This window comes from Nycticebus coucang, chromosome 11 (assembly GCF_027406575.1).
Source record: "Nycticebus coucang isolate mNycCou1 chromosome 11, mNycCou1.pri, whole genome shotgun sequence".
Lineage (NCBI taxonomy): Eukaryota > Metazoa > Chordata > Mammalia > Primates > Lorisidae > Nycticebus > Nycticebus coucang.
In genome coordinates this window covers 52190804-52206354 of record NC_069790.1, presented here as the reverse complement: position 1 = coordinate 52206354, position 15551 = coordinate 52190804, and the positions used below count along the sequence as shown (strand labels likewise).

General features: G+C 45.7%; 1 protein-coding gene across 13 annotated transcripts in view; it reads right to left on the bottom strand.

The window, feature by feature from the left end:
* Positions 1–897: 897 nt before the first annotated feature.
* The window catches only part of ICA1 (islet cell autoantigen 1), a 173692-nt gene continuing 159038 nt past the window's right edge, over positions 898–15551 (bottom strand). For 7 of the 13 annotated variants that reach the window (XM_053609001.1, XM_053609006.1, XM_053609009.1 and 4 more), the window contains exons 13-15: positions 12914–13183; positions 3338–3427; positions 898–1168 (exon numbers count right to left, since the gene is read on the bottom strand). In XM_053609001.1, the coding sequence (XP_053464976.1) occupies positions 1047–1168; positions 3338–3427; positions 12914–13183 (482 nt within the window). In that variant the 3' untranslated portion in view covers positions 898–1046. The remainder of the gene's footprint in view (positions 1169–3337; positions 3428–12913; positions 13184–15551) is intronic. The other 6 variants (XM_053609002.1, XM_053609003.1, XM_053609011.1 and 3 more) reach the window with 1 other exon arrangement.

The window sequence follows — 15551 nt, the reverse complement described above, 5'->3', positions numbered from 1 at the left end:
CATTGACAGGAGTGTACTTGGGCTTCTGTGGATGTGTATAGCCCTTACACAGCAGGTCACCTATGACATAAGAGGGGAGGAGCGGTACCGGATCTGGTGTCTCTAACAGTGGTAGTTTCTGAGTCACTCCTATGCCCAGATGTCAGGCTGTTGCTCTCATTCCTGCCTGATCCTGCAAAAGCCTGATGGCATCTTCCCACAACCCCTGCCTTATCTGGGGGATGCTTGGGTTCCAGTCACTGGCGTCCAGGCTGCAGGTAGGACCTGTTGTCCTCTTCTGTCGCTCCAGTCCCGAAACCTGCAGGGCCTCCCTCAGTACAACACCGAGTCCCCACAATAGACTCCACGAGCTTTGCATGTCAAAGATCTTTTCTATTTAATTTTTTAAAAAATTCACAAGGAGCTCCAGAAATACATGCTTTTGAATTTCAGCCAAGAGGAGGACCAAGGAGACACTGTTGTCTGCAAATACGGCCGCTTTCCTTAGAAGGTCTGTGCAGCACGGAGAAGCCCGGCTCTTCCACCAGGGTGGGAACACGTGGCCCACCAGGCGAGCGCTTTGGTTGGCCAGAGCTTTGTCGTGAGCTGGCTGGAAGGTGGCCTGGCAGGAAAAGAAAATCGTCCTGCAGCCCCCCTCTAAACAGTGACAAGTGGCATGTAAGCTTTTCTGGTCTTTTGCCTCTGAGGCTGTAGGACATGCCATTGAAACCTGATGCAACGTAAGTTCATGACTGGGATGTGGATTTCACAGTAGCCCAGTGACATGACGGCCACCATGATAGGATGTGGGCAGGACAGCGGAGGCTGCCTGGACACTGCTTCTAGATACTCCTGTGTCAGAGAGAGACAGAGAGAGATACACTACAACCCTTTTTACTAAATAAGAGTAAATAATTATACCAATATAAATAGGGCCTTTGACCCCTTCATTTTATTAAAATGGCACATAAATATTAAAACAGCATACTGATCACTTTATATTTCTGCTGGCCCCCAGGTCAGCGGCTGAGGAGCAGCTAGTGGGCTGCCTCCCAAAGGCTGCAGACTCATGCGTTGAGCAATTCATGTTCTTTATCAGTTTTCCCAATAGCATCAGGATTTGATAGTGGGTCGAGGTCAGCGAAGAGGCTGAACCAGGCAGTCAGGTCTGAGGCAGCCTTTGCAGGGTCTGGGGAGAGAAGAGGAAACATCAGCAAACCCACCTTCCAAATGCCCACCACTGCCACACCAGATGCGGGCGGGTCCACAGTCATCTTGAAAAGGGAGGTGTTCAATGAGACAAATGCCTTTACACTCCGTCCCTAACAATCCTTAGGGAATTCCATGTGGCTCTGCCCCGCTGGGAGGCTGGTTGGTTAACATTTCTGCACCTCAACCTGGAGCTCAGTGAAGCTCTTGTGCTAACCAGCACCCTCTGCATCCCAGCTCTGCTGATAGCCACAGCCCAGGGAGTCTCTCAAAACCTTAAGATGCTGCCGCTTCAGGACGGCCAGGAAATAGCACAGTTATTTCAGAAAGCAAGGGGCTTTCCAGTGTCTGCAGGAGGAATCTTTTCCAATCTGCTGGGTCAGCAAACTTCAAAGCAACAGGCCCAAAGGGTTGGCGCCCAGGCCTGGCGTCTTGTGTTTTCCCAGGGTCATTGCCTTCTCAACCCTCTCCTGTCAAAGAAGATGTGAGCCCTTTTCTCGCAGGGGGCTCAGAATCCCCTCACCCCTCAGCTTCACTGGAACCCTCCCTCGTATGGCTCTTCCACCAGAACACCTGCCCCACCATTATAGAGCCAAATTATTTCCCAGATGAGGAGAACGCTTTCAAAAGAATGCCTCATGCAAGTGATTTTTAAATAAGATGGGGGCTCTTTTATATATATATAAATCATTCCACATGAGAATCTAAATTCATTGGCTTGGATGACCTGTACTTTTTTCTTCTCCAACAGGTGGGATTGTCAGAGCATGAAGAAAATGTCTCTCTGATGGGTTATCCTTCTAGTTGAGAGCAGCTAGAAATGTGCTTGCCAGCTGGCTGAAAAGACTCTCAAAAAATACTGGTAGGACAAGTTGCTAAAAGTGGTTAGTGATGGAACAGAAGCGATGGGATTCTGTCAACATAAACAGCGTTTCTGAATTTTTCATTAAAATGGTACTAAAATGCTAAGGTAGTATAGTGATCAATTAATACTCCTGATTTTCCTCACTTTCTCCCTCCCCCCCCATCTCTTGTGGATATATTACTTTATGATAAGGTAATCAAGGTATCTATTATAGACATAAAAGTACTATACCAAGACTTGTTTTTAATATGCAAGTTATTGCTGTGTAACATTAATTGAATTCTACATGCAGTTAGCCTTCAAAACACCAGGTTTATCTTGATGTGATTATCTCAGACTGGAAAGAGCTTAATATAGCATGATTGAGGGACAAGGCGGGGGGTGGGGGGAACTGCTTAAAAAAAGGAGTAACTCGCCTTTCTTTTGTCATGTAAACAGGTCTTGTCTTGTATGGGGCAAGACTGATTTAGGTGGATTAATCTATCTCAACTCTTGATAAAGAGTATCAAGATGTCTTAACAATATCTCCAGTGAAGACATGCCACATGCTTTCTTCCCCTTCCTCCTAACCTCCTCCGCAAAGGTCTTACAAGGTCCTCAGTGTGACCAGGGCCCTGGTCCAAGGAGCTGGGTGTGACTGTACTTTGGGGTGACCCTCATGTTCCCCAGGCTGCCACTGTTGGAGACAAAACCAGGTGCAATTTATTTGCACAACACTTAAAAGAACATCACAGGAGCACTTTTTGATGGTAATGGAATAGACATTTCCTTTAACTTCCTGTGGTCAACAAAGGGCCAGTGGGTGATGACCAAAGAAACAGAGCTGCAAATACTGACGGGCTCTGATGGGCTGCAAATACTGAAGAGCCAAGTTCTTTTAGGGGGTGGGCATCTCTGCTGATGAATCAGAAATCTGAGCCATTCTGGGGAACACTAATTAAATGCCCTATTAGTTGGTGGGAAGGGTGTGTCTGGTAGAGACAGCCAACTTCTGCAGCCTTTCCTTCCTTGATATTTCCACCCAGTCTTGGGGACCACCAAATCACATGTGACAGATGCTTGATTAATCCACATTAGGTACAGTTTGATAAAGGATAGTAGGACATAAAGGCAGAAAAGAAAAGTTAGAATGTAATTTCTAAGATTATGCAGAACTCTCTATCTCATAACTCTCCTTTGAGCCCTAGATACTCAAATGGAAATTAGTAAAGAAATACAGAAAATAGGTTAGGCCACTGGAAAGGAAGGTGATTATCATTTCATGGGGATAAGACATCATATTACCTTTTACTGCAGAGCTGTTTTCATTTGGACTGGTTGTCTTTGATGCTGGCCATGGAGTAGGAGGAGGATTGACCTTGCTCTCTGACCAGCCTAATGTTTAAAACCAGAGCATGTTAGACCTAGTGAAGAGGGTTCACGCTGACCCACCAGTTCCTGGGCACATACATGGTTCCCAACCATGGTGGCCTCCAAAGGAAAGAGGAAGGTGTGACAAGTCCCTTCTCTCCTGTTCCTTACACTGGAATATATTTGAGGGGACAGGGGAAATGGATAATCATGCCCAATTAAAAAATATGAAAAACAAAGGAAAAGATTGTATTTTGAAAAGCCGGAAAGGCTATGTTAACCACTGTGATAAAAATGTGTCAAATGGTTTATGAAGCGAGTGTATGATACCCCATGATCATATCAATGTATACAGTTATGATTTAATAAAAAAAAAAAAATTCAAACAAAGGAAAAAAAAAAAAAAAAGAAAAGCAAACCAGAAATATGGCTAAGGTAAAAGCATGTTTGTTTTGTAGCTTTATGCCTGTTTTTCTGTTCAAGCATCATTGCTTCGTGATCATTCCAAAGATTATCAGTCATGCTTCAAGGAAATCAGGTGCCTTGTTTTTCTGTCACAAATGGGGAAAGCCTAAAAAAACAGATACCATTAAATGAAGCAATAGGACTTGTGAAGTGCACATCTCAGCTTCCCTTATGATCCAGCCCATTTATTTTCTACTAATTTAAATTGGGATATTTAATTAATACAGATAAATAAGGGACAGTCCAGCCCAAATACATGAGGGGGAAGGAAAGTCCTCTTTAACTTTATGCCATAGTCTTACAGCGGCATTTGGTTTGTGTAACCACCCAATGTTCTGTAAGGCCCTTGTGCCCTGCCTGCCTCTGAATAATTAAGAGGCATTCAGCACTTCTGTTTTAGGGGAAGCAAACTCCATTCCCCAAAAGCGTTTCCTGTCACAGCATTTACCTGGATGTTTGGACACGTCTCCTATTTAATTTAAATCTTTGCCATGCACCTCTGCTTTAATTCTTTATGTGTAAGTCCTGTCTTCTCAACGAGACAAGGAACTTTTTCATCAATCTTCTTCCAAATAGTTAATGCAGCACAGGAGGTAATTCTACTGTTGATTCTCACTGTAAAATGTAGACCCTCAGATGATGTATCACTGTCGGGACCACTGTGCTTAAAACTACAACCTTTTACTGAGATGCTCTGTCTTTTTTTTTTTTATTAAATCATAACTGTGTTCATTGATATGATCATGGGGCATCATACACTCGCTTCATAGACCATTTGACACATTTTTATCACAGTGGTTAACATTGCTCTGTCTTTTTTAAGAAAAGATTTTGTGTCTCACGAGCCTCTCAAGAAAGATCACGTTTGGGTAGCAGAGTTCAGATGAGGCAGAGAAACCAACTGCTAGGACAAGGATGTCACTCAGCATTTAAAGGCATTTGTTCCCCGCGGCACTCTGAGATTGGTACCTTCCACAGGACTTAATTACAGCATTATACTATATTTATTACTTTGCATTTTTGTCTCATCTCCTAGCATCCTGAGCCCCTTGAAGCCGGGAACCATGTATTATTCATCTTTGTATTCTGTAGTTAGTGCCCTGCCTGGTATACAACGGGCATGCAAATGCACAACTACTGAATCAACAAACTATCACAGTACTCTTAAACTGTGAGAAGGACACTTATGAAGCATTGTTTTAAGAGATGGCAAAGCAGTAGCGGCACACAGTAGATACTACAGTGCTCATTGGTTGAATTATTTCCTTTTAGGCAAGTGGCTTACAGACTTGTTTATGAAGAGCAACCAAGGAGTAAGGAAACAGGTGGCCTGTGACATATTTACTGGATCTAACCCGATGAAAAGGGCTTGAAAAGGCACTGACACTCACTGGAAAGGCATCTGAACATATTAACATCATTTGTAAACAATCAAATGCACCAGATTTTGAGGGAGCCTTCTGGGATGATGGAAACGTTCTCACACTGCCCTGCAGTGATGGCTGTACAACGTAAAGTTGCAAGAAATACTTGAACTCTTCTCTCACAACCGGCAAATTTTATAGCCTATGAAATACATTTCAATCAAGCAATTTTTTAAAATGACCAGTATTTGGTGTAATCCAGGAATAATACAACCTCTCTGGTTCCTAGAAAATTGGCCTATGAGCATTTTCCTTCTAGACTCAAATCATATAAAAAGTGGTAAATGCAGAAAGTTGAAGTTGTGGTTTCCATGTGTGCCAAATCATGCCAATCAAGGAAAAGCAGAGAAGGACTGAATGTAACTAGGTAACTGTCACCCTATTTCCTGCAATCCTGCCCTGACACCAAGTGTCCTTAAGACTCACCTGTGCTTCATAGAGCCCCTGCCACCTTTCCACCAATACCTGTGGCCTGGCCTCATCTCTTAGCACAGTGGTTTTCAAAGTGTTAGACCCTTACCAGCAACATGGGCAGTGACTATACACTGGTTAGAAATTCAAGTTCATAGGCCAATGCTGACCTAGTGAATCAGAATCCCTGTGGGTGGAGCCCAGAAAAACTGTTTTCACAAACACTCAGTGATTGTTATATAAGTCAAAGTTTGGGAAACACTGGCTTATGTGGTCTTTATATGGTCTCCTGGGTCACCATTTGGATTTGAATACCAGGAGATCTTTCAGGCCAGTGCCAGGGCATAGATAGAGGCCCACCTAGGAAACACAAGGGCCCACTTTAGGACCCCACTGGCCTGGAAGCTGAATTGAAACCCAGCAGCTTTATAGTGTTTGATCCTGCCATGCTCTGAGTTTATGGAGGCCCACACTTGCAGAGGAGCACCTGAACTGACTCAAAGTGAGGTGAATATAGAAGTCGCCCCTCCCCGATCTCTGTAGCTTATCTGATACAGTGGGAATGCAACAAGATAGTTCTTCCCATTTCGAAAATATGTGCAACATTTACTTTCAAAAATGGTTGCAGAGAATACTGGAAAAGAGGCAGATTCAAAGCATGGTATTTTTCAAAATACGAAATGGAGAACGTTCCTAAAATGGATCAATTTACACGTCAAAATGGAGCTCACCTCCTATTATGTAATGTAAAGGACAAGTTTGTGAAAAGTTATAAATAAATACATGCCTGTCCATCAAGTCATACTTAAAAAATATCAGAAATCCAAATCATGCTTTCAAGCATTACTTAAAGGGTGATAATGGCAGATTCCTCCATAGAGAAAACTATAAACTTGTAACTGAATGCCTTTGTAACTAAGGATTTTTTAATATGACTCACCTAAACGCTCATGAACCACACAAGCAACATCTAGAATCCATAGATTTGGGAGGCTTCTTTGCAGCAGAGGATAAGAAGCAGGATGAGCCTGAAGACATCCCCTCTTTGGGAACTCAGATGGTGGGGACAGGATATACTCCAGGATTTTCAAACACGCAGGGCCCATCATTCCCTTTCCCCAGTTTGCCAAGTCACATTCTTTTCTCAGAACAGTTACTAAGCATCAGCCTAACAATTCAACTCTGTGTGCATGAAGGGATAAAACAGTATGGCTGTGACACTTTTTTTTTTTTTTTAAGCAAATTCTAAGCTCAGCTGCAATTTTAAACTCACTCATATCACTTTGGAAATTATTTAGGGGAAGGGTGCAACGAGGGTAATTATGGTTGGAATGCCAAGCCAGATTTCAAATGTTTCAAATGGTTTCTGTCAGGAAAAAAAATATGCTATTTAGAGAGAACTTAGCGTTGCTAATATTCCCATAATTGCCATCAACTGTTCTCTAGTTGGTGTTAGTGTGCTGAAGTGTTTTTAACGGGGAGGTGTGGCTAGAAAGATGTCAGAGGAATTCTGTCAGGAGGGGGGCAGGTTAAGAGTGAGATCCTGGGGCACAGAATTCCCTGAAAAAATTCACTCTCCTACTCCCAGGATCCTTGGATAGGCCAAATGTGCTACCCATTTGCAGGAAATGCATATACAATTTTATTAGAGCAACCCTGTCCCCTTTACTTACATAAAGGAAAATATAAATCAGCCAGAAATAACACTGGCCATCCAGAGTGGCAAGGAAGCCAAATACCACCACCCAGAGGAGTGCTTTGCTGTGAATGTCTTCACCAGCCAGCAAAACCATGCCCGGTCTGGGCTGGAGACCTCTGAGCTGGGCTTGGGATGGTGGGAATGCTGCAGCCACCATGGCCAAGCACCCTCCTCCCAACCATATTCCCCTCAGCTCCAGCTTTGATGCCTGCAAGAGGTGGATAAGAACTCTTGCCTCGCTCGGCAGTTGTACAGGTAAAATGGATTCTGTAGGTGAAAACCAGTAGTGCGGAGGCCTAAGAATCTAAGCTGAATCCAGGATTCTGTATAGCTCAGCAGACCTCAGAACTAATCCCTGAGGGCTTCATCCTCAAGGGAGCACAGTTTAGGATTGTTTTCCTTTAACCTAGTGTCCTTTGTCACTTGCTCTGTCACTTCTAGCCTGGCATCCACCCACCCATCCATCTGTCCATCCAACAGGTACTTTTTGAACATCTACTGTATTCCAGGCACTGAGCTATGTTCTAGAACTATAATAGTGAACAACACAAATATGGATCCTGTCCCCATGATAACCTACAGCAAGAGGTAGAAAATGGAATCAGTTTTATAATAAGGCGTGAAGAATGATTAAGTATGCCGTGTGATGGGGGGGAAGACTCCCTGCATGAAAGAATGAGAAGTTGGCCTCAGGGTGTGCTCCAGGAGGGGGCCAGCATGTGCAGAGGCTCCAAGGCTGGGGGGCAGCCAGGCACACTGATGTTCCCCAGCGGAACAAAGCCATGAAGACTCACTACACAAAGGTGTGGGAGGTGTGGGCGTGCAGAGCCCAAGTCAGGGTCTAGAGGACCTTGTAACCATGCTGGGCAGTTAGACCTTACTCAAATGTTAATAAACTGCAACAACTTGGCAAGTCATGACGCCTTTCTGGGGTTCCTTGATTCTATCATTTGTGAAATGGGGGTGGTGTCGGTCACTGCGAATGCTCTCAGCAGGCATAGAACGTGGGCTGCTTTGGGCTGAGAGTGTCTGTTTGTTCAAATTATACCCCCCCACCCCAAGTCTTTACATGAGTCCCTTTGAGTACTGGGCACTGGGAATGTCAGTCACCTGGAGCCAGGCTAAGCCAGGGATACAAAGAAGTGAGCTCTGGTGAAGGAAAGGTGATTTTGATACAACCCAAAGTCTCTTGTTACATTAGTCTTAAATGGAAACCTTTCCAGATGGCAACAGCATCTTAGAACAAAAGAATATCCTGAAGGAACATAAGGCTGTGTGTTTTTGAGTATCTGGAACAAGACTCCTAACTTTGGTTTGCAGAATCCCAAATTAAAAGCTGTCCTGGTGCATTTATTTTGAGCAGTTGGTAATCTTTCCAGTATCAGTGTCTACTTCTAAATTAAGTTTTGGATACTGGTGGAGAATCGAGAATGTCGACTATGAGGTCCTGGCCCTGCATGTCTCCAGCCAGGTGGTGTCTGGCTGGCTCTCCTACTCCCGCCAGCCAAGAGGCCTCAGTGGGCACACTTTTCTCATCACTGTGTGACACAGGGAACCCCAGCCCCAATCATGCTGATAACTTCAGAAATTCCTAGAAATTCCAGCTAAAATTAATTTCTTCAAATTTTCAGCACAACTTGACCCTCTGTGTTGTCCTTTGGGCCTCCTAGAGCTTAACGTAGGAGGGAAGGAAGATGTGACTGCTGTGCCCTGTATCCTCCCGCTCCGCGCCCCAGAGGCCTGCGGGCAGAACAAGGAGACAGGAGGAAGGCAGGGGAGAATCTGGGGAGATGGGGAGGGAAGAAACAGAAGAGATGGAGGAGGAGAAGGCAGAGGGATGCAGAGGGAGGCTCTGTCCCAAGCTCCTCACGGGAGACTCAGCATGAATGTGCCAGAGTGAACGTGTGGACCGTGGACCGCTGGGTGCATGTGATTGTTATTTCCTAGGACAATTCAGTTTCAAATACTCCACTGTGGAGCATCACTTGGCTGTTGGGAGGACAGGGATTCTGACTCACACACCCACAATGCTCCTCTGACTGCCTCAGTGTCCAGGTCCCTGCTTGTAACGAGGATGCCCAGGTCATGCTGGTCATTACACATCTTGCTTCTCTGGCAGCTTCCAAAGCGAGGCCTGCGGGGTCCTGCCGGGGAATCACTGCTTCTTTCCATGAGAGACACTGAACTGAGAGGCTGTGAAAGGTGATGGTGAGAGGCAGGATTCCTGAGTCAGGCTGCCCAGCTTCACAATCCAGTCAGCCCCCTCCCTGGGTGTGATCCTGGGCACACTGCTCAGCAGCTCTCTCCTGCTTCCTGGGCTATAAAATGGAGGTTATGACAGTAGCTTCCCGGGAAGGGTGTGGTGAGGATCCAATGAGCTGCTGTGTGTCAGCAGCACACAGGGCAGGGCCTGACAGCGCACACCACACTGAGCACTGGTTATTGTCATTTACCATCTACAAATGGCAGATCCCCGGAGTAACAATTTTGTATCTCAGCTTCTCTGAAGTGGGGGCCGACCCAGGACATGGGAAGAGGAAAGAGGGATACGAAGTGAGGTCACATACTTCATTCTGCAGATGAGACAGTAACGGCCCAGAGTGCTGGAGGGGCCTGCCCACCCCTGCAAGGTGTGGAGCAGCGAGGGGCTTATGGGACAAAATCAGGTCCTGAGTGCTCTCCCGCTGTCTCACTGGCCTCTGTGCTCCGGTCTGGCTGCTGGATTGTTCCAGTGGTTTACTGAACGAGTCTTTGAGATGATCTGATTGGTGAGGGGAAGCAGGTGGCCTGCTCAACACGGCCAAAGTTTAACAGTTATTATTAAACTTTTATGTACACCTAACTATTCAGGTGTACAGTTAGATTTTCTAGGCCACAGACGTAGTGAAACAAATCTTGGGCCAAAACATTCATTCATCCTTTCCTCTTTCTGGGGGAGTTGGGAGAGTCCTGGTAGAAGCAGAAAGGGTGGGTATGCTTTGGTCACGCGATCAGCCCAGAGTTAGAGAGCCCATCCTTTATTTAACCACATTTTGAAGGTTGTCCAAGCTGGCAGAGGCTCCAGGGCTAGAACCTGGGCTGCACCTGCCAGGAATGTGCGGGCTGTTGCTTTCAGCCACTTGGGTTTATCTTGTCTTCCCCATCATTTCAATTCCACAGACATTCAATGGGTAGTTGTTTATATGCAGGGAAACTTGTTGCTAGATAGATCCTTTAATAATGATCCTGATAGAACCCCAGGAGAGGAAAGGAAACTTTTAGCTACCAGAATGATCTATTTAAATTGTAAATCAGATCATGTCACTCCTTGGCTCAAGATGCTGTGATGGTTCCTAGTCTCACTCGGGCTAGAAAAAGGCCTACGTTCTTTCAATAGCTGCGAGGCCCCAAGCAGCCTCTGACAGCCTCTCCCGTCACTCAGTTGGCACCAACCATGGTGTACCTCCCGCAGACCCCCGGCCACGCCTGGCATGTCCTCACATTAGTGTCCACTTGGGTGAGGGGGCTGTCCTTGTAGCCCACATGGCTACTTCCAATCTCCTGTAAGTGCCTGCTCGGCAATCATCTTCCCGGTGAGAACCCTATTCATTCTGCAGTCTGACCTACCCTGCCAGCCCTTAACAGTCCCTATCCCCGGCTCCACTTTTTCCTTTTCTTCTTAATATTTTGCTTATTTATTATGCTTATGGTTCATTGTCTCCTCCTCATTAAAATGTGATTCCAGGACTGCAGTGAGCCTGGCCTATTTTGTCCTCAAATTCCCAGCACCTGGCACACAGAGGGACCCCATAAATATTTGGTGAATGACTGAGACACTTGCTACGGTGCCGGCAGGGTGGCAACCTCACACAAAATTCTGTTTGCCTGAAGAATGCACGGCCTCCCTTTGTAGAACCTCTTTTTCTTTCCACAGAATGAGCCTCTATTTCTGTCTTTCTGTTTAGAACGCCTCCTTCCTTAGCCCTGAGTGTGGTTTGGTGCCTCTCCCTTACACTTGGGGCAAGGCTGACGTGCAATTCCCCACGGCCGCTGTCTTCATCAGTGCTGTCAGGCGTAGTTCCGGGGGCCCCAAGAGTGAGCTGAGCTCTGGACGTCTGCTCAGGAAGAGGGCGTGGAGCTTCGACTCCTTGGTTGTCTGTGGGCATGTGCAGACTCTCGGAGTGGCTGACAGCCACCTGGCAAAGTGGGAACAGTGTCTCTCTTGTGTTTCTAAAGCTGGGGGTCTGTGTGGGATTGATTCTGCAACATGGCTGGAGAGTTTTCAGTGGCCCTAAGATATGGGCTGAGGCTCATATCTTAGTACCTGTGGTTAGCGCCTCCACCACAGGTGGGTGGTGAAACTCCAGTCAGTTGGCAGCATGGCTGGTTTGGAGTTCCAGTGAAAGAGATGGTGAAACTCAGGGTGGAGAAGTATTTTTGGATTTCATTTATCCCTGCTATCTTGAATTCCGTACTGCAAGTAAACAAGATGGCTGCAAAATAGGACTCACAAAGGAAGATAAAAGGAGTCATGTATTTCATAAAAAAGGGGAAGACTTTTTTTTTGTCTTGCCCACCAGCTCCTTGTCCATGATCTCATCTCCAAAGACCTGAGGTTTTAATAGCCCATAATTACTTAATCACTGTAGCTCTGCTGTTTGTTCTCAGCCTTAGGTGCTAGAGATAAACATGTTGTCCATTAAGGAGATAGCTAAACTCATACTGAAAGAGTTTCAAAACTTCTTAATAGTGATTCTCTTACAAGTTACATGAAAGGAAAAAGAAGTGTTGAGATACCAGAAAGTGGTTTCCTTCCTGAGGTCTGTGTGTTTAGAAACTCAAACTTCTGAACTTTAAATTTTAATTCGAGTTTTTATTTTTGTACTGTCAACCAATGTGCTTCCATAATGACAATGCTCAGATGGCATGTGGCCCGCTGACTGGACTCGCTGTGCTCTGACCACGTAACTGACGCTGCAGACCACTTGCAATCAGTGTGTGAACTCTGTTTTTCATGGGTTGTATGTTTCAAGCAGAACAGAAGAGCTGAGCTGGTGGGGGATCTTCAGAGCAGGTTGGGTCAGTACAGAAAGGGAGCCGGAGCAAGGGCAAAGTAAAACTCAGTGTGACAAAGAGTGAACAGGGCAATGTTGACCAGCACCCAGGAAGAGAGCCCGATCCCGGGAGTGTGGAGAACTCAGGGTGGTCGTCAAGCCAACAGGGCCACAGCCAGGAAGGCAACCTGCTCCTCTAACATGCCACAATAAAATCTAAAAGAGTACAATGGAGAACCACCCCTGGACCCCTTTACCGATAGGAAGTGTTAACACGGGGGGAAGATCATGAAAAGGAATGTATTTTAAATCCTGCAACGTATCTTGAAGTTGGAATATAATTCAGAGACCAGCTACAAAAGTCACTGGACTATAAGATAAAAATACAGAAAACAAAGAAAGAAGAAATATGCTCTTGCATTAAACAAAAAAGAATCAACAAACAACAAAAGCCCATTTCAATCCCCACAGTACCTACCTGGTAGGGAGGCCTGTAAGTCTTTCATATTTTGGTCTAACAGTTGTGAAGGAAGGAAGCCTGAGCCCGTGTGAGGCTTGGGGTCCAGCTCTCCTGGGGCCGCTGTCGGTGCTGGCTCCTTCAGCTGGCCGTCTCCAAACACGGCAGCCCACTCTTTGCTGAACTCGCCCTCTTCCAGAGAGGAAGCATTGAAGATCTCACTCAACAGCAGCAGGTCATCTTTGTCAGCACCTTCGGGTTCCAGGGCCCCGGCCACTGGGCCCAGGCAAGCTGATTGAAGTGACAGAGCAGAAAACATCAGCACCAAGGACTGGAGCCCTCAGGAAGAAATGCTATGGGGGCTGGGGTGGGGCAGACGGGTGATGGCTAGTTTTAAGAAACAGTCAAAATATAAATTCATCCCATGATCTGAAAAGATCTCAGGGTTAAATTTCTACTTTCTGAACTCCCTGTTGCCCCCTCTTCCAAAATAAGTCTAGTTTCTGGGCATCGGGTTTTGGTTTTTCTTCAATATAAAAGCAAATTTACACAACGTTTCTCAGACATGCAAGAAAGCCAAGATTGAAAGCATGCTGGACATCTTAGTTCCTTGCTTGTATGGCTTCCAGAATCTTCCAGGCAAGGCCTCAATCCACACTGCCTGGGAAAGAACGGCAGTGGGCCATGTGGTGGCCTGTCCTGCAAGAGAGCCCTTCCGCTCCCTGGACCAGGGTAAGAGGGGAGCAGAGGGTATGGGGAAGGCTGATGATCTGTGTGAAGGCAGCAGTGACACAATTACAGGGAAAGAGGACAAATCAAGGAATGGTACTTGGAGAGAACTTCCTAGACCAGAGGCACAGCTCTGGAGAAGGAGCCCCGGCTCCACCCTTTTTTTTTTGCTGTGTGACTTTAGCAAGACTCTTCACCCCCACGAGCCTCTATTTCTCATGTGTAAAGTTATAATGCTAATAATACCTATCTCATAGTATTTCCAGGAAGACCAAAGCAGGGGTCCTCAAACTATGGCCCGCGGGCCACATGAGGTCGTGTGATTATATTTGCTCCCGTTTTGGTTTTTTACTTCTAAGTAAGATTATGTGCAGTATGCATAGGAATTTGTTCATAGTTTTTTTTTTTTTTTTAAACTGTAGTCTGGCCTTCCAGTGGTCTGAGGGACAGTGAACTGGCTCCCTGTTTAAAAAGTTTGAGGACCTCTGTAAATAACCTGAAACCTACTTGTCTGTCCAGAAGGAAGACTTCCAATAAGAGAACCATCTATACTGTATGAACATCGACAAAATACTGAATATTGAGTACAAGTGGAATGCGACTATTAACTATTATTGAAGTTTTGTACCAAGACCTTTCATTGAGTTTTCTACTTATTTTAAGAGCCAAAGACTGATGGTTTTATTCATGGAGGCTTTGCTGTAGTATCTAATGGCCATTTGAAAATTACAAACATTTTTGTTGTTCAATTATAAAGAGAAGAAAAAGAAATGATTTACATTTTTTTTCTGAGCTGCACTTTAATTCTGCTAGCATCCTATTTGATGAGATTACCAGGTTTTTCTCAACTATCTAAGGTAATTAGTAAGTAAAGCCTTTTTAAATAAAGCTTTTCTGTGTTGACTTTCCTGGATCTGTTTTCAAGCAGTCTTTACATAAATATCTGAAAGATGAAGGGGATTTTTGATGTGCTGAGCAGACTGGCTATCAGTCAGGGAGGGGAGGAGTCTAGTCACTCTGCTGTCACTGTGGTTTAAAAACTGGCAAAACATCACTCTCATTGGATAACTCTTATTGTCTGTATTATCACAGAGGTTTTCATCAAGACATAGCCCGTAGGTGTTGTGGGAGAGAAGATAGGGAAAATGGCATTTTAAACAGGCTTCTGAGACAGTGCTATAGTCTCTAGCGTAGGGTAGCATCAGAGCCACCTAAATCTGCGCATGGTGGGTGAGGCAGGACTGGCAAGGCACAGTGGGTGGCCCAGCCCTGTGGGCAACACTCTCGGTGTCAGGGTCCATCCATCAACACCTGTCTCTAGGGGTCCCCTCCCCCATCTCTCCTTCCCTCCCCCTTTCCCCACCTTTCCATCCCTCTGTCTCCCTCCATCACCCTTCTTATGTATATTACCTTCACAGACCTCCCAGTGCACTTTCAGCTGGGTCTGGTATGCCCAAACTCTTTCTCCTGATTTACTTTTTGGCCTGACTAAAAGCAGATGATCGCTGAACGAGACCCATTTTACTGAAACCAATTCAAATGGATGTGTAGACCCTGGAGGAGCTGATGACTTTAACTCCGCCCGGGGAGTGATGCACTTCCTCCCACAGCCCTTCACCGCCCCCAACCCCAGGACCCTGGAGAAGCATGACTGCTTCAGTCTGGGGAAGTCTTCCATCCCGGGAAGACCATCATTCACAGCAAATAAGACAGTCTCTGAGCCTTCCAAATGTATCTAAGACTGTGATTGGTCTTGGTTTCTACTGTTTAGGTTTTGAGCTAGGGCACAGATGGTGGCCTTTACTGACTTCTGCTCACTCAGCCAGCATTCCTTCCCTCTTCCTCTTCTTTAGGTTACCCCCGAGGGAAACACCTCCACATGATCCTGGGGAGACATCACTGGAGATGCCTCAGCACCCCCGGCCCAGGG